Source organism: Culex quinquefasciatus, chromosome 1 (assembly GCF_015732765.1).
Source record: "Culex quinquefasciatus strain JHB chromosome 1, VPISU_Cqui_1.0_pri_paternal, whole genome shotgun sequence".
NCBI classification, from domain to species: Eukaryota; Metazoa; Arthropoda; class Insecta; order Diptera; family Culicidae; genus Culex; species Culex quinquefasciatus.
Window position 1 is genome coordinate 100631740 of NC_051861.1, and position 19474 is coordinate 100651213.

A 19474-nucleotide genomic window follows, 5' to 3' on the forward strand; every position below is an offset into this window, starting at 1 on the left:
TCGAGGCTGGTATGCCGCGTGTTTTTTTCGCTGTAAACAATAATATCAGCAATCTGAGCTACATTTTAGGATCCCAGGTCGACCCTATTGTTGTTTAAAGCTTTTGAATGAACATGTGTATTTTATTTGATTTTAACTTTTGAATATTTTTGATATTTTTATTTTTTTTTCCCGCAAAGAACCTCAAGCGCGCACACCGTCAAACGCGTTCATATACCGAACTGTCAACTTTTCATGGGGGGGTCACAAAAAGAACACGCAACATTTCTTGACCGCGTTCCTTCCGATCTGCATACCGTACTTTAAAAAGGTAGTGTAAACCCACCCGAACCCCCATTCAAACCCACCCCTGTTTGACAGTTCTCTGATTCTCTTTCCCTTTCTAGCATGCGCCTTCCAGCCATCAGCCAGAGCAGAGCAGCAACAGAGAGAGAGAGCTCGCGCGAATCTGCCTGCCTGCGCGCCGCCCGCGAAAAGTCAAACCAGTCAAACACTGCTGTCAGTGTCAAACTCGAACTCGTCGTCGACTCGCAGTGAAAAGAGAAAAAGCTCGCCCTTTCATTACAGTTTCTGTGAGCAAAGTTTACCACCATCGCGATGTCGTCAGGTAATTTTCGCATTTTTCGGTGATTTTGGTGCGTCGAAAGTGGCTGAAATTCGGTGTCGGGTGTGGTGGGAGTTGTGGGGGTCGCGATTTCGGTGAAATTTGGCCTTGGTGGTGTGGGGACGGGGTCGAAAAGTGGGCCCGAAAGTGCCGTTCCTCGGCCGAATAATGGAAGTAAAAGTGACAAAATAACCGCGTGGCGAAATCTTTTTCCAAGATGCCCCTCCTCGCTCGCTCCCCGGCAAATGGCTGCGCGCCAGAGCGGGATGGGTTTTGTTCGTGGAGGGTGTTGGTTGGCTCGTTCTCACCGCCGGAGCCAAGTCAAGGAAATGATTCATAATCCGTAATCTTGGCGGAACTTTCTTTATGATTTTACTGGGAATCTTGTCTGGATTGCCTTTTTGTGTGACGTGCGACTGATTGCATTAGCAGCGCACACAAAAGGCGACCCTGAATGCACTTACAAGAAATCGAGGGGGGGCGACCTCAATTTCAAGGAGGAGGCCACAGCAAAAAAAAAATGCCATCCAAAAAGGCGCGCGCAGTCGCCAAGCGCCTACTACGAGAGCGTTTCTTCCTTTTGTGCTTGTGCGCCTTCTTCTCGATTCCTTTATCAATCACGTCACTCTCTCTCTTTCTCACTCCTTTTTTTTTAAATCCCCTTTCCGTCTCATTCACTGATATGATTTTGTACCACGCAGCCACATCGTGGCGAAGATGGAAAAAAGAGGGAGAACGAAAAAAAAAAGGATAGAAGTGGTGCCAGATTTGTAGAGAGACTAATGGTGGCTTCTCTCACCCAGCAACTCGGCACACACACGAACCAATCGATAAAGTTTTATGAATGGAGTATGGATTACCTGCGGTGCGTGACGGACGCGGCGTGTAACACCGGTGGCCTAGTTAAAGGGCCAACCTATCATGGCATCATTTTCGGTAGCTAACAGTACCGGGAAAATTTGGGGCGAATTAGGGAGGGAAAACGATTTTTAATTCGAATTTAATTTATTTATGATGTCTGCCATAAGCCATCATAACTAAGAAATTCGAATTGTACCAATGTGAATGTTTCTCCAACTGCATGCAACAATCCAAGAAATCCTTGGAAAATTGTCTTAAAGTAGCAACAATCGATTGATTCAAAATAAAAAGCTCACTTCTTGGCAAACGATGGCAGAAATTATGTCAAACAGTCAATTGATTTTAAAATGTGTGCTTTTCAGAAATCTATAGAATAACGATGCAAAGGTGACAATGTCATCGGATAGTATTGTGACTGCTGCAAGATAATAAAGAAACATGTAAATCTCTCTCCATACTCTATTTTAAATAATTCTTGAGTTAAAACCACAGACTGACCGAAAAGTAACAACAATTGTGCACGAGATAGTGACAGAACAGAAAGATAGTGACGAACGATTGCAGAAAGGATGTCGAACGGTGATAGATACTCTCAATTGATTTTAAGATGGCTTTTAGAATAATCAAATCGTCGTTCATATAGAGTTGAAACCACTTTAATGCAATGATATGGTGAAAAACGTCAATGTTAGCAGTTTGAATGACACTTCTATAGACTATTTCGAGAACATCCTTCTTAAACATCATGTGAGTGATATGCCGAAATCTATACGATACTATACGAAACTGCTATAGACTCCAATAATGGTTGATTTCTCTAGAATATGAATATAGAACATGTAAGCTCGTTTACGTCGTTAACAAGACAATATTATAAAGCCAAGATAGGGAGGGATGTTTAGGTGTTACGTGAAGTACGTACTAGAAGTGACCCAATAAAGCTACCTCAGTAAAATAAACGAGCATTTTTCTTTACAACTTGTCAGGAAAAAAAGGGAAGAAGACTTCCAAGAAGAGCACGATCTCGCTCGGGGAGTTCTTGACCGATGGAAACGCGGCGCTGGCCTCGCAGGTGCAGGTCGCCGTGCCGGTCAAGCCCCGCGACTGGGCTGACGAGTGCGACGATGACGACGACGATCGCCCGATGCGCACGCAGATGATTGCGCTGCCGACGGCACCGCGCGCCACCCGGCTGTTGAACGACGACACCGTGCCGCAAAATGGGCCCTTCCAGGCGTACATGTCCAACCTGCCATACGATCTGAACGAAGAGGACGTGTACGTGTTTTTCGATGGAATGGAGATTGTGTCGCTGCGGCTACCCCGCGACGATAGCGAATCCGGCCGGTTGAGAGGATTCGGCTACGTGGAGTTTGGCAAACGTCAGGATCTGATAGACGCGCTGTCCATTCCGGAACCGATGCTGAACGGACGTCGCATTCGAATTGACTTCTCGAGCGAGGGTGACCGCAACCGGAACCAGCGCAACAACCGGTACAACAATGACAACTACGGTGGGGATTCGGACCGGCCGATGGGCAACTGGCGCGACGCACCACGTATTGAGCGTGACCAGGGACAACGCCGGCCGTACAACAGCTACAACCGAGACCGTGGAGATCGCGATGGCGGCGAACGCGGTGGTGACTCGGAACGGGGAAGCCGATACGGATCATCGGAAGGTGGTGCCGGCGGCAACTGGCGACTCGGAGATCGTCCTGCACAAGCGGCGCCCTCGTCACCACCGTCCAGCCGGCGAGGCTTCGACCGTGGAGGTGCAGAGCGCGTTGGAGATCGCGGAGGTTTCCGTCGGGGACCTGACCGTTCGGGCGAACGTGGAGGTCGTCGCGAGATGGAACCCCCCATGGAACGCCCCAAGCTGGTCCTCCAGCCACGCACGCTGCCCCTGCCAGAGAAACCCAAGCCCGAGTCGGAGCCGGAAGGTTCCGAGCGGGACGTTAGCCCGGACCCCAAGTCCCAGGAAGACAAAGAAAACGAAGAACAGGCCGAGCCCCGCCCCAAGCCAACCCCCGTACCCGCAGCAAAACTGTTTGGCGACGCCAAGCCCGTAGACACCGCAGCCAAACTGCGCGAAATCGAGGAGCGTCTGCAGGAGAAGGAACGGCAACGTAAGGCCGCGGCCGCAGAGGCTGCCGCCGCCGCTGCTGCCAGCGCTGCCGAAGAGGACGAAGGCAAGGAAAAGTCCGACCCCAGCAAGGACGAGGCCGGCGATGAACATTCCGAGGGAACGACCACAGCCAAGAAGGAGGAAGTCATCTCAAACTGGCGGGTGCGCAGCGAACCCAGCGACCAGAAGGACCGCGCACAGTCGCCTTCGCGGAGGTACACCAAGCGAAACGGTGAGTTGGGGAGAGGTTTGTTTGCTATGACCTAATACTAAATCGAACAACGCTTCCAGATGATTACTCCAACTTCTCAGACAACCGCGATCGTGACAACCGAGATCGCCGGGACAATCGTAACATGAGAGACAACAGACGTGACTTTAACCGGTGAGTTTTCCCATTGCCAATCTACTTCCACAGAACTTAACATAAAGTGATTCACCCTCCCCTTCTAGACCAAACGATCGCGGTGACCGTGGTGGCGATCGTGGCGGCTTCCGGGCCGGAGACCGCGATCAGCGTGATCGCCGGCCAGATGGGCCCCGGGCGGACGATCGCGAGCACGCGGCAAAGCCGAGCGAGGCGAAACCGATCGAGGAGCGTATGCCAAAATTCCAGGAACCGACTGGACCGGTAAGTGTTTGCTAGAATGGAGTTTGATGTTGTTTTTACTTTTGTGTTTGTTGACGATCTTTGGGGGGACTCTTTTTTGGACGGAGCCGGTCGAACTGATGCTCTAAAAACTTTGTATAGAATTGATGAAGCGTACATTTCAGACTGTGAAGAATGTGGAATTTTTTCTTTTTTTTATATGTAGCCAAATAATAAATAAATCCATGCATTGTAATGATAGTTTTAGCAATCAAATCCGAAAAAAGTGAATGCTTTTAAAACGTCTTCTAAGCAGATATCTTTTCTTCTGAACTGAAATCCATTTCCAGATTTAAATCTCAATTATTTAGTCAACAAAAAAAAGTCATTGTTTGGTCATGGTTATCCCAGTAATCTTTTTATTTTTATTTTTTGTTGGCTAGAAAAACTGATAGTGAAATCCGACAAATGATTTCTAGCCTAAAGAAAGCATGTCAAGTCGTCCATCAAAACATGTCAAAGCATAGGAGAAAATCATTAAGATTAAACATCTATAAAAAAATCTAGTGAATAACTGCTTGCTAACCAAAATCACATCAATGCAATGGTATGGACAATAAATTTGTAAATCGCCGCTAACTGGGCTGCGCTTTACTCAATGTAATTGAAATTTTAGTGTAGAATTGGTGCTAATATGTGTTTCAGTGATGTGTCTTACACAGAAAAAAAATCAATTCTCGAAATCGTGAATTAAATTCACAAGTGCGAGAACCACGAAGGAATATATTCACGTTTATAGTGCAAATGCACCATACTCATGAATAAATTCCTTCGTGGTTCTCACATTCGTGAATTTAATTCAAATAAATTGATTACGAGAATTGAGTTTTTTTTTCTGTGTAGATTCCATAAAATTTATACGCATTGTAAGTACTTTAAGTTCACGTCCGTGTTAGAGAAGCGCTTTTTCGGTGACCAATTTTATGCATTCTATGTACTTGAAGTTAAAGCCAGCGTTAGGGAAGCGCAAAGTAAGTTTGCTAGTTCACAGCATTTTCAACACCTCTTCCAGACCTGTGCCAGACCTATGCTGTCCGATTACTCTCACAAAATTCACCCCAGCGAATCTCAGTTAGCTTGCAGTATAGAGCTTAATCAGTTTTCAGTTGTGAGGACCATTGCTTTTTGCTAAGCTTATTTCCAACAGAAATGCATCCGAGATCAAAATTGTGTTTAATCGTCAATATATGTAGATTAGTAAGTAAGGTAAGGCAAGTTTGAAAGCTGTCAAAATAGTTAGGTAGTTAGCACGAAACCCGGATTTCATATGGAGAATTTCAGAAAAGTGAAAATTTGACCATTTTCCAGTCAAATTTCACTGGATATTTTTTCTGTGGGGTTGTTAAGCATGCCAAACTGAACTGAAATACGCAATTAAAACAAAAATATTTTTTTTTCCAAAAAAAACAATAAATTCTACTGAACGCGTTTTTCGGTTCAGTTTGGCATGCTTACAATACATAGAAAAAATACGGAGAAATTTGGCCGGAAACATGGTGTCGATTTCTGGAAAAGTCAGGGAAAACCTGGAATTGTCAGGGAATTTTATTTGGCCTGGAAAAGTCAGGGAAAGTCAGGGAATTTTAAGCTGGGTCAGGGAATTTCGATGATCCTAAAAATATTACTACAAAATTTCATTTCTTTTTGTAAATTTGCCCTTGATGATGTATTTGAATGTCTTCCAGGCCAAACTTTGCAACATTGATAATATTTATTTTTTTTTATATTGGTCAGTCTGGAAGGAACGTAAAACTCCATATAAAAAATGCTTAAGAAAAGGGTCACGAAGTAAAGGAACAGCAACGAAAAGTTGCATTTGGCATTTCTTTGTGCATTGCTTGTTTGCAATATGTTTAGGTTTAAAAATCAAATAATTTGAATTTGCATTGGATTTGCGTTCAACTGAAAATTACAAATTACTAGCGCACACAGGGTGGGACAATATGAGGCAGTTGCCCCACCATCCTCAGAGATTTGTTCTAAAATTGGTCGTTTGCTCAGCATATAGAGACCATAGAGAAAATCATACATTTTTTTCAGAAAAATTGAATGATTAAAAAAATCAAAAGTAAAAAAAATCAAACATTTGAAAATTAAATTCTAAAGCTCAAAGATTCTAAATTTTCAAAATTTTGAAATTCTTATATTTTTTGAATTGTTGATTTCTTAAAGTTTAAATTTTATTCTAAAATTCTAAAAAAATTGTAAGGCTAGAAAATTTTCCAAAATTTCACTTTAGTATTATTTTTTAGTTATCTAAATTCTTATTTTTCTCAAAATTAAACTGAACTATGTTTTAAAAATGATCCAAAGTTATCTAATTTTGTGTAATCTAAAATGTAAGCAAAATAGTGGTGGTGAAATGGAATAAAAAAATTAAAGAATTAAATTCAAGAATTAAAGAAATAAAACAAAAATTTATGGAATAAACAGGGTTGCTACGGACGGCGCGAATTAGGCGCGGATTTCGCGCGGTAGCAATTTTGATTAAAAAAATATAGAGATAAAATTACTTTCAACTTATAAAGAAAAATATTATCAAATTTTTTTTTTTCGTTGAGCAAAAACTTCGATTTCTTATTAATTGAATTTTCTTCTGAAAATTTTGGTTTGTATTTTCGAAACGTCTAAAGATTAAGATGAAGATTATGAAGAGATATTTTTTTTAAATGTGTTGTTGAGGATTTCCTAAATAAAGGTATTACTACACTCAACTCATTTTTAAACATACTCACTCTGAATATTTAATTTCTTTTAAGTTTTGAGTAATGTTTTTTACTCTTATTTAGTATTCTTTTATACTGGATACATTCAATTTTAATCTTGTGAATCTTAATTATAATTTAAACTTTTCCTGAAGATATAGATATTAGGATGTAACAAAAATTATTATTGGGGCATGTTCCAGTGGGTGTACTGTGCTTATATCCCAAATATGAGCTTCATTGGACGTAACAGAAGCTGGCTAATAGATAGGGGATAGTTAGAGGAAAGGAGGTATTTCTTATATTCAAAATTAAATTATTCAGATTTTAGGAAAAAAATTTAGCAAAAATAGTATTAAAAACCAAAAAAAATCATATTTAAAAAATATAAAAGATTCGAAATTTTCAAATTGAAAATTTAAAAATCTGAAAAAAAATTCAAAAATATCAATATTTCAAAATAATTCAAGAGAACAAAAAATGTATTTTCTTAAATTCTTAAATTCTTAAATTCTTAAATTCTTAAATTCTTAAATTCTTAAATTCTTAAATTCTTAAATTCTTAAATTCTTAAATTCTTAAATTCTTAAATTCTTAAATTCTTAAATTCTTAAATTCTTAAATTCTTAAATTCTTAAATTCTTAAATTCTTAAATTCTTAAATTCTTAAATTCTTAAATTCTTAAATTCTTAAATTCTTAAATTCTTAAATTCTTAAATTCTTAAATTCTTAAATTCTTAAATTCTTAAATTCTTAAATTCTTAAATTCTTAAATTCCTAAATTCCTAGGTTCTTGAATGCTGCCATTTTTGTTACCAACTTAGATTACAGAAAACCTGATAAAATTTGAAGTATTTTTGGAGTTATTTTTTTGCGGTTAGGGAAATTCTGAGAAGAAGATGTACGAAAATTTGCTTCGATTTTTCTAAGTGACGCTTTGGTAAGATCATCGAGTATGAACTGTATCTTAAATTTAAAATCTCAAGATCGAGGATTTATGACAATTTTAAAATTTTATTATTTTTCTTTATTTAGTTTTGATTCAGTTTTTAGATTTAAATTTCTAAATGTTGAAATTTTTTATTTTTTTTATGCCAAGATGTTTGTTTTGGATTTTTCCTCTAGTTTACCTAATCCTAGCAATAATACATTTTCAGCGTTTCAAGATTCTGCGTTCTCAGATTACAAAATTGAATTTATTATGAAACTTTTTTATATGTTTGTCGAAAAAATAATTTTCTTAAAATGACGCGGTTTTTGCGCGGATTGGGTTTTGGGATGGCGCGGATATTTTTTTCGATTTCTCCGTAACAACCCTGAATAAAGGAATTTGAGAGTTCAAGAATTCATAAAATATGGTCTCTTCGGAAAAGTTGTTTCAACTTTAATTAAGATCCAGCATCCGAGATTTAAGGGATTGTACAACTACATTATACATATTTTTCCCAAACAACATTCAAGGGCTTACAAGGTGGAGTTCCCGTGGTCAGATTGAGCATACATTTGGAATCTATTCCAAAACACCCAAATATCTAAGTTTTTTAAATAATGACTTTTCGAAAAGCTCGAGCAGGTTGTATTTTGTTTTTATTTTTATAAAATATATTGATCGTGTGATTGATCGTCTGTAGGCTCTGGTCAAGGTAGAAAACTTTTTTTTAATTTTATAGCAAAAATATTTTTTTGTAAAATTATTTAAGGAGATGTTTTCTTCAAATATCCAGCAAACTGTTTACTTTAAATACAAACATTGTTGAAAAAAACATAGATCTTTTTTTAAACCGTAAACATGTGCTTGAAAAATTAACACTTAATTGTATATTTTTCTTATTTTTTCATTTTTCTAAATCTTTCTTAAGGTTCTGCAAAATTACATGTTTTTTCAAGTTTTCGTCTCCAAAACCTTTAGTTTTGTTTTATAAAAATACAATCAAAAATTTTAATTCTGCCAAAGGCAACAAAATGAAAAAAAAATGGTTGACAAAATTAAAAAAAAAATTTTTAAGTTTTTGCAAAATCCATCGTTAAAAAAAATAAAATAAAAAAGTCATTGAAGTTTTTCAATATCTTAAATTTCCAATATTCAAAAAGAAAAATGCATGAAACCATAAAAACGCTCTAAACAATATGTTAGTAAAAAATAGAAAATAAAAAAAATTGGTGGTCTGGAGAGGTCAGGGAAAAGTCAGGGAATTTTATTTTGGGATTTGGATCGACACCATGGAAAATGATCAAATTTTCAGTTTTTTGAAATTCTCCATATGAAATCCGGGTTTCGTGCTAACTATTTTGACAGCTGCGAATTCCCGCCTTACCTTTTCTAATCTACATACCTTGTTTAATCGTAAAACAATGTTTCTCAACCGGTGAGGAATTTCCCCTTGGGGGGGATCTGGCCATTCTTGGGGAGGATTGAAGATGTAATAGAAATCCAATGTGTTTTTGTAGAAATATAAATCTTTGTTGGTATTTTTATAACTTTTGAAGTTCCCACCATATATTTGAATTATATGGGAATTTCTGTGATAAGATATAATAGCAATTTTCATTTCTTTAGATTCTTGCAGGATCTTTGCAGGTGTTTCAAAAATATAGCTGACAAAAACTTAAATTCAAAAAAGTTTATCGAAAATAATAGAAAACTCCCTGAAATTGTTCTGAATAATACCATCATTTTTTTTATATTGTGGATTTTTTGGCATCTTCTCACGGTCATTGGAAACGGTCGTGGATAGACTTAGGGGTTCTCAATTGGAGTGAAAAAGTTCAAGTTATAGAAATAATATGGATTAAAATTTAGATTTTTAATCACTTTTCCGACATCAGGAATAATTGTTGAACATGCTCGCAATTTTTTTATTCAGTCGAAAAAATATTATTTTTCTTGAAAAAAAAGTTTCATTTTTAACCACATGATCACCCCTAATTCTGGCTGGATGCCGCCATCACGCAACCGCGTGCTCCGTTTGTTTGTCAACAAAGCTGCAGCTGGAAGGTGAGACGAAGTGAGAGGGAGAGATTTTTTGACATTTTTATGCCCGCATCTGGCCCGCCGCCTATTTCGTCGGTCGTTGAGCCGACGGTCGTTTCCAACGACCGAGTCCAGCAAGGTACTGATCGTACAATATTTGCATTCTCTCAAACATGAGCAATTTTTGGAGAATGGAATTTCATAAATATTTTTTTGTGAATTTTCACATTATTTTGGTCATACATTTCAAAAATCACCTTTAATAATAGTTTTTAAATAAATTCAAGCTGATTTTTATTTTCTTTCAAAATGAGAATTTTTTGAAAATATTTTTATTTTATGTAAAATTTGCTTTGTTTTTTTATGTTTCGGCATTTTTTAAACTGGGAAGCTTTTGAAAAAGTTAATATAATGATAAGTTTTGCGTTTATTACTTTTTTGTAAACATAATTTAAATTAATTCCTGGGAGTTTTCGCATCTTTTTGGGCAAAATCCGATTACTTTGAAAAATAATCAAGCATCAAATATTAGTTTTTGTAAAAAATATTTGACGTCTTTTTTGTCTGTTTCAGTCAATATCAGTCATGATTTCTGTCTGTGATTGATAAACAATAAAACTGTTAGTGTTTGCAATATTGCAACATACAGGAACATTTATAAAAAGATTATTAAAAAAATCGTGAGCTTTTGCATTCCATTAGACATAAAAATGCTGCAAGTATGTGTAAATTGTTGCGAGTGAAGAAAAAATTAATGTTGTGAAAAATGTAAAGTTTCCTCAAACATTAATACCAAAATTATGACATTTGTGCAATGATACCCATTAGTTGGGGGGAACGATGTTCCTGAAATTCAGCCAAGGGGGGGATGGATCAACAAAGGTTGAGTACCACTGCACAGTGGTCCGAACCCGAAATCTAGCGTGACAAAATTGATACCGGCCACACGTTAAGATTTAGAGCTTTGGTGTCTTCGGAACAAATGATCAGGGTCAATAGGGGCATCTTTTGGTATGGTGGACATTAGGGTGGTCCAAATTTTAGGGTGGTTCAGAATTTTTATTTTGACGGGATGACGAGATAGCGCTTTAGTGTCTTCAGAAAAGTTGTAGAAAACATCATTCTGAGCAACTTTGCTGAAGAGCACAAAGCTCTATCTTCAAACGGGAAGTTTCTAGAGCCATTTTTGTAATTTAGGTTGAAGTGTTTAGGAAAAGATGAGTTTTTTGAATTTATCAACTCAGGCTTGTGTCGTAGCGAGTTGGTGTCTTCTAGACATTTGTAGAGCTTATCAAAACACACATTTATCTTCCAAGAGAGCAAAAATCGGACCTTTAAAACGAAAGTTATAGCCATTTTGAAATGTGAATAACTCGGAAAGGTGGTGGAGTTTGACCTCGCTCTTAGAAGCATCTGAAAGTACACATTTTAGAGTACATTTGCTGAAAATATCTCGGGGGTCTTTTTTGTTTAACTTATTTAATCTCAATTTGAAAATGAGCATTTTTCAATCGTTTTTTACCCATAACTTTTGATAGAATTAACCAAAATTCATTTTTCAAGAATAAAAATGTTCATTTTGATAAGCTCTACAATTGTCTAGAAGGGCTCAAAAATGTACAAAATATCTAGTGGTTGTAAAAGAAGAAACAAGTTTTGGCTGAAATATTTCAGGAATAAATTTAATTATTTTGTTGATTCCTGAAATATTTCAGCCAAAACTTGTTTCTTCTTTTACAACCACTAGATCATTTTGTACATTTTTGAGCCCTTCTAGACAATTGCAGAGCTTGTCAAAATGAACATTTTTATTCTTGAAAAATGAATTTTGGTCAATTCTATCAAAAGTTATGGGCAAAAAACGATTGAAATTAAATAAGTTAAACAAAAAAGACCTCCGAGATATTTTCAGCAAATGTACTCTAAAATGTGTACTTTCAGATGCTTCTAAGAGCGAGGTCAAACTCCACCACCTTTCCGAGTTATTCACATTTCAAAATGGCGTCTTTTTCGTCGTATTTTGGCTATAACTTTCGTTTTAAAGGTCCGATTTTTGCTCTCTTGGAAGATAAATGTGTGTTTTGATAAGCTCTACAAATGTCTAGAAGACACCAACTCGCTACGACACAAGCCTGAGTTGATAAATTCAAAAAACTCATTTTTTCCTAAACACTTCAACCTAAATTACAAAAATGGCTCTAGAAACTTCCCGTTTGAAGATAGAGCTTTGTGCTCTTCAGCAAAGTTGCTCAGAATGATGTTTTCTACAACTTTTCTGAAGACACCAAAGCGCTATCTCGTCATCCCGTCAAAATAAAAATTCTGAACCACCCTAAAATTTGGACCACCCTAATGTCCACCATACCAAAAGATGCCCCTATTGACCCTGATCATTTGTTCCGAAGACACCAAAGCTCTAAATCTTAACGTGTGGCCGGTATCAATTTTGTCACGCTAGATTTCGGTTTCGGACCACTGTGCACTGATGTAAAATCATATTCATGTATCCTATAACAGACAGTTTTGGCTTGTACTCCGTCCGACATCTATTACATTCACTCCATCCGGCCTTGTAACCGGATATCCGGGTCATTCGAAAAAGAATGTCTTTGATCTTTGATTGGGTTCCAAGATTGTCCAATACATTCGATGATGTGCTTGTAGGAGTACACCAATAAAGATTCGGTGGATCGACAAACCTGGGGGATGATTTTTCACCTGTAAATTAAGCTTGTGCGCTATCTTTGAAAGCATCTGACTACGTATGTACAGAGCTGTGTGATTCAGAGCCCATAAAGTTTTATTACTTTCAGGCTCCTGCTTCAAAATAGGGGTTTCTTTGCTCGTACCAAGAGGTTTCCAGCATCAAGGATTACTGACAAGTCTGAATGGTATTACCAGGATTACTGGCAATATGTTACGGATTACCTTTGATTTCCCAGAATTACTTGGGATTTCTGCCTAGATTTCAGTATATTAACAAAAGTCTTTTGAATTGGATCGAATGACAGCTGTCAAAAGCACAAAACCACATGCCTGGAAATCATCGAACAATGGGGTTAAATATCAACATCAGTGTGTCAACTGGTTTTGACGTTTGAGTGCTTTTGAATTTCGAATACCCTCTATACTTTTTACAACAATAAAAGGCATCAATTTTACCAGTAGTTACTTGAATAAATTGGAAATAGTGCGCTAGTGTGCGTGACATCGGGCTTAGATAACTCATACTCTACACCAGCGATTCTCAATGGGGGTACCGGGCCTACTTGATTTACATGGCATTTTGACGGTATGTGCGAGTGCCTGATTTGTTGAACGTGCACAAGTGCGCACAGTAACAAAACGCGGCAACTTGGATCAAATCGCTACAGATGGCCTTAGGATTCTGACGTATGATGTCCGGCCAGACCTACTGCTTAGTAGTTACCGCAGGGATGATTCGTTGAAGGGTTGCACAAATGTTGTTTGTTTAAGCATATAGCTATTAACATTGTTTTGATTATATTCCGTGACAAAATTGTAAATATTTTCTTTCCCTTTCCCCCAAAACCCCAGAATCTATCGATGCAGAACACATTTGAGGGACTGTCTGCGGACGAGGTTGATGATTAAACAAGGACGCGGGCGTTTCGAACTCATCAAGCAGCAGCAGCAGCAGCAAGAAGCAACAAGTTATTATAAAAGAAAAAGAAAACAAACACAACGGGAAGAGCTCTCAGCGCACGAAATTTTCAAAGGGACACGGCGTGAACCCATTCTTAACGAGAACGTTACGCCGGAGGCGACTACTAACCAATCAAATTCCAACCAACAAGCGACGACGAAATATTTATCGGAAGTGAACACTAAGCGCCCAAGTTCAGTTCTCTCCTGGTTAGAGTGTTGGTGCGGTGTGTGAAATACAGACATAAAAGTGTGAGGTTAACGGTGGAGTTGTGGTGAACGTGGCAGGGCCGGGCCGCCTACCGGGGGGGGCCGTGGCGGACGGACACGGACACACGCACACACACACACACATACGATGACGATACGGTGGCTGCCCTCGCCGGGACGGAGCCGAGCACGCGGGCGGTGAAGGTCGGGCCGGTCTTCACCGCCCGGAGCAAATCTTCGATCTGCGCGAATTTAACAACAATTAAAAAAACTTTAAGGTAAGAGGGAGAGCGACTGAGCCGAGATACTAACCTGTAACCTTTAGGAGATAACTAGGCGCGACTTAGGGAGAAAAGTCTGTAGGATATTCTAATCGATGTGTATTGATTGTGTACTAATGTGTAATGTGGGACTTTGTGGCCGTGCGAAGGACTCCACGATGATGACGGAATGAATGCGGTGAATGTAGGACACTTTTTTAAGGTAAATTATAAACAAACTGGAGTTTGATTCTTGGCGCCGGAGAACCGGCGCAAGAGGGAGAGCGTAGAAGAGGGAGAAAGGGAAAGAGTGATGACGACGTTTTAGATGGCATTCACTTTTTGATAAGACAATTTTACACGGACACACACACACACACAAATTAATGAATTGCAAGCAAAGAGAGATAAGAAATCCAGCTTGATAGCAAAACAATACTCGATTATTAAGAGGAAACTTGAAACTGACCCTAACACTTATATTGCAAAAATTACGAGAAAAATCCCTTTGAAAGCGTGGCGTGCAGGCGTCCTGACGTGTGACAATTATACACACATAAATTAAACTATGAATGTTTCAGTTTTTCGACGTTGATTTACTTCAGTGTGTTCGTTTCGGTGTAAGCTAGACTATACTACAAACGGAAAATTAACTAACTAGAATCGTGTGCGACTAGAAGAGAGTGGGCGTCAGTATCTTTTAAAACCATATGACGCGAAACAGAAACCCTAAAATGATTCCAAATGTGCTGACTAAGTTACGTTTTCACCCCTCCTTTTTGGTATTGTTTTTTTTTCTACTATTGTTTGTTTAGAATTGTTTTCCTCTGTAGCGAGATTTATATATATTTGCCGTAATTGTATGATTTTTCTTCAACCTAGTTGATTTGCTCCAAACATTGCTGCGAAACGTTGATGAATTAAGAGTAAGAAAGCAGAAATCCACAAGGCTTAGTTATTATTATAATTTTTACAATTGCTGGAGCTCACATCTTGCAAATATTACATTTATACACATGCAACATAAATAAAAACAAACGCCAAGTTTCGTTATATACACATTTATTTCATAGATAATCAAACAAGTGGCAAGTGAAATAAAGCAAACAAAAATAGGTAATTTAACCCCCTCATTGTCTCGTCGCTGAGACTGGCGGAAGCCCGGCGACAACAAGTAATATCTCCCCGCGCTTCATTTACGATACGGTACCACGGTATATAGGACAATTTTTCTTTTCCTGGAAAGGGTGCGCGCGGTGCAGCAGAATGGAATTTATGTAATGAATCAATCCTACTATTCGCGTGTATTCATACTATATACTATAAATAGGATAAACGATGTGTAACCGGCATCGGCAGCAACAACAACAACCACAACAGAAAAGCAAGACAGAAATATAAACTAATTAAAAGGCTAACGGAGAATATGCTACAAGGGGGTTCAGTTTATTGCAGACTAATATCACAATATCCCATAAGTTTACCTCTGGATAGACTTTGCACACCGTTTCTGCCTCTTCATCTGATGACACCGCACTCTCCACCACTCCTGTACCAAAAACTAGTACCCTTCCAAGGTTGAGGCGATTTCGCTGTTCGTAAGGGGTGTGGCAAACTGGAACATGCACAAGCTACACGAAGAGTGACATAGGGATAACCCCTTGGGTACCCAAGACTCCAGGATTTACACCACACTGAGACGCTTCTGGATTGGCAACGATGTCCCGCCTTACGTCGAACCATTACTCGTCCAAGGCTCATCTTTACCGTATCAACATGAGTGATACGAACTTATGCGACTGTGGGCAGGGTTATCAGGACATCGACCATCTCGTATAAGCGTGTCCAGATCACCATGTTCACAGAATTAAGTTGAAAGATACCCTCAGGGCCCGAGGAAGACCACCAGAAATCCCGATGCGAGACGCGTTATCTCAACTAGACCTTGATGTTCTCTATCCGATCTATCAGTTCCTCTTAGATTCAAAAAAATATCCATTTAGTTTTTCTTCAGTTAGTTTTCCTCTAGTTAGTTTTCCTTCAGTTAGTATAACTCGCCTTCACACAAAGCCGTTGTTTCTGGTTTGCACCGGAAGCAAAGCAAGATTGCCCCAGCAGCTGGACACCGAGTTGCGGCTGAGGACAAAAGCAAATGGGGTCGTAGAACTCAAATTTGATGTTTAAAACAAGAAAAAGAAAAAAATGTGTTCGTGATTCGATTATCTGAAGTCCCGTCCAAACCTTCGGATAATCGAGTCTGGACTGTATTTTTATTTTTTTAGAAATTCCCATGTACAGTATCGCAATAAGTTTTTTCTCGCGAAATAAAAATAATAATTTCGTCAATTAGATAGGTTAGGTATTTTGAAAACTAATGATTGCAAATCAGTTTCACTGCGGAAGGGTGCAAAATGCATTTTAAATTACTTTTTTCATCCAAAAAATTGCTTGTATTTTTTTAAGTGAACATTATATTTTTAACCAGAAACCGTGGTTGTCTCTCACCCAGTCGGCTTGGGTTCGATCCCAGATGGTCCCGAAGGCATCAGACCATGCCTTCCGTCGGACGGGGAAGTAAATGTTGGCCCCGGTCTAACCTAGAGGGTTAGGTCGTTAGCTCAATCCAGGTGTAGGACTCGTCTCCCTGGGTACTGCCTGCAGTCGCTGGTAGGCAGTTGGACTAACAGTCCAATGGTCGTCAGTTCGAATCCCGGGTGGATGGAAGCTCAGGTGTAAAAAGAGGTTTGCAATTGCCTCAACAATCAAGCCTTTGAACACTTAGATTCGAGTAGGAATCTCGCAATCGAGAACAGGCATGCCAGATTTTGAAGATTTTCGGGCACATCACAAAAACGCAAATGAGTTTAACTTGATGGCAAAATAATATTTTACAAATCTGTCTTTTACAAAACAAGCAAAACATTGTAATCTTTTTCATGAGTAATTCATTTAATTAAAAATCATCGAGTAACATGGCAAAACAATACGTTTGAGCATTGAGCCTGTGCTCGAAAATTTTCAAATGTGGCATCAGTGATCGAGAATGCCAAGGCAATGCTATAGTGCGAATAACTTGATTTGATTGTGTTTTTTGATGCAGAGAGGATAATGTAAAACTAAATTTCAAGCATAATCTGAAAAATAATACACTCAACCCCCGGTGCACTATGGGGTTTCAGGCGGCCATAAATCGAAAAACCGACATACTCTAATTATTTTTTTGGTATTTTTTTTTCGAAAATAAACATTCTAACTAAGAAAAATCCGGAGTTTGAAAGTTGTAGGTTCAATATTCACTGAATTGCAGACCTTCAAAGGCGAAAATGGTAAGAAAAACATGTTTTTGACAAAAAAATGATTATTTTTCATAGTTGTACTGTGTAGCTGTTTATGTATTTTTTCCTGCATCATTATAAATATTCAGAAAGGTAATTGATTCAACTTTTCAATAACATTTTACAAAACACACTTTTACAGGCTAAAAAAAATAATAAAAATCAAAAAAGATGGATTTTTATTCAAAATTTAGTTTTTTTCAACTTTGTTAATGGAGTACTTTTTTTGTGTGCATTTGTGCGATCAGAAAATTTTGCAGCTTAAAATTTGAACCATGTCCTAACTTGTCTCCAAATTTCAAAGTGCACTTATGTGCACTTTTTGAGTTATGCCATTTTGAACATTTTGATTCATGCAAGGAAATTAATGATTTCGCGCATACGCTTGGTTAAAATCACATTAATTACCTGCGGAGGCAGAAATGACGTACCTGCTATGTATGTTTTGAAATTGATTTGATATTCATGGCTTTGTTGGTACTTAGGTACGTTTAATAAAATTAGAAATTCTATTCTAAGTATTTTACAGAAACGATTCGTCGAAAATTCGTATCAGTTCGTTGTTGTGTTCTTTTGAAAGTATGGATAATAATACCGTAGTGTCCCTGTACGATATAACGAAGCACTATTCTGAAAACGTGAAAACTGCTTTCGAGTATATTTGTAAGAATTACAACATTGCAGAACCATCACATGATCAACTCGGGGAAAAACCACAGAGGAAAAACTACGCACGTTGTTCTGTAGCTTCAAAACGAGGTATACAAAAGCCCATAGAAGAAGTTCATATTTTAAGTAATCTGACGACAATCGGTTACATAGTGATTTTGATTTAGAAGAATTTATCGTGGAAAACGTAAATTTTGCAAATGGATCAACCAAAAACGTGGACGAGAATCCATACAATGTTCCATAAAATAAACCGTCTAAAATTCTAAAACACCGCAAAAATCAAATTTTAATTGGAGGGGGAGGGGGGGGGTTTCTTCAAAGAGAGGTGGATTTTAACTCAAGAAAAAGGGGAGGGAGATTGAACGTAAATCAGAAACTTTAACATAGCATAAACCGCCATTCCGTGCATCAAATAGACAGAGCAAGAATATTAAAATTCACCACTTTAATGCATGTGGCCTCAAATATATGAAAAAATCGAAAATTAAACTTTTTTTTGGAAAAATATCAAATTTCATTTGTTTTCATTATACTAAATACAAACAACACAAAAAAGTCACAAAAAGCAAAAAAAATATTTTTGGCCGCTCGCTTATATGGAAATACCCTATAGTGCGGTGGTTGGTCACTTTTTCGTTTGACACTTTTTTAGTTTGTACCCCGTAGGTTGGTCAAAGTCAAACTAAAAAGTGACGAACTGTCACATTTTACACGGTGCTCACGCACACTATCAAAACAAACGTTTGGTATTGTGTGTGAACTCCGTGTAAAAGGGGTGTAAAACGTGACCCCGTTCGTTTGACAACAGTTGGTGTCAAACCATCGGGGTTTGAGTGTATGGAAAAAGTATCTTAAAAGAGATGACATATTTGCATAAAGCATTTAAGCGACTGTGTAAGTTTTTTTGGTAGAATTGTAATTTTTTTTAATATAAATAAAAATTATTTGCTCCATGACTTTTCGAGAAAATTTTGAAGGTTCGGGGACAAAAACCTCAAATAAAATGAACAGATTCAGCATTTTTGTAAATGTAAACCTGCAAAAATTACCATTTAAAAAAACCAACCAAACACTCATTTTCTTTAACTTGATAGGTGCTAGCGAAAAAGTACATTGGTTTTGTTTTTTGAAACACGAAAGGTAATCTTGAGTGCAAATCCTTAAAATCTATGTTGACGACATTTTCCTTCAAAATCAATTCTAGAGTATTTTTAAAGGTTTTAGAAGCTATTGTCTGTCATATGTTTACCCAAGTATCCACCCAGCACTAAAAGAAATCGTTAATTGGCTGCTAAACAGCATATATATGCACTACCCATGATCGCATAAATGTCCCATATGCATTTTCATCGTTTTTGAGTTATTGATGCAGTTACGTAGGGTTTGATGTAAATATAAGCGCCTAACCATTT

At 37.9% G+C, this 19474-nt stretch overlaps 1 protein-coding gene across 1 annotated transcript; it reads left to right on the forward strand.

Annotated features, from left to right (window-relative positions):
• Nucleotides 1-488: 488 nt before the first annotated feature.
• Nucleotides 489-15485, forward strand: LOC6051618 (eukaryotic translation initiation factor 4B). Its single transcript, XM_038252860.1, has 5 exons — nt 489-607; nt 2452-3825; nt 3885-3978; nt 4047-4224; nt 13478-15485. Exons 1-5 carry the CDS (start codon nt 598-600, stop codon nt 13532-13534), a joined length of 1713 nt encoding a protein of 570 aa, XP_038108788.1. The 5' UTR covers nt 489-597; the 3' UTR covers nt 13535-15485.
• The last annotated feature ends 3989 nt before the right edge of the window (nt 15486-19474 follow it).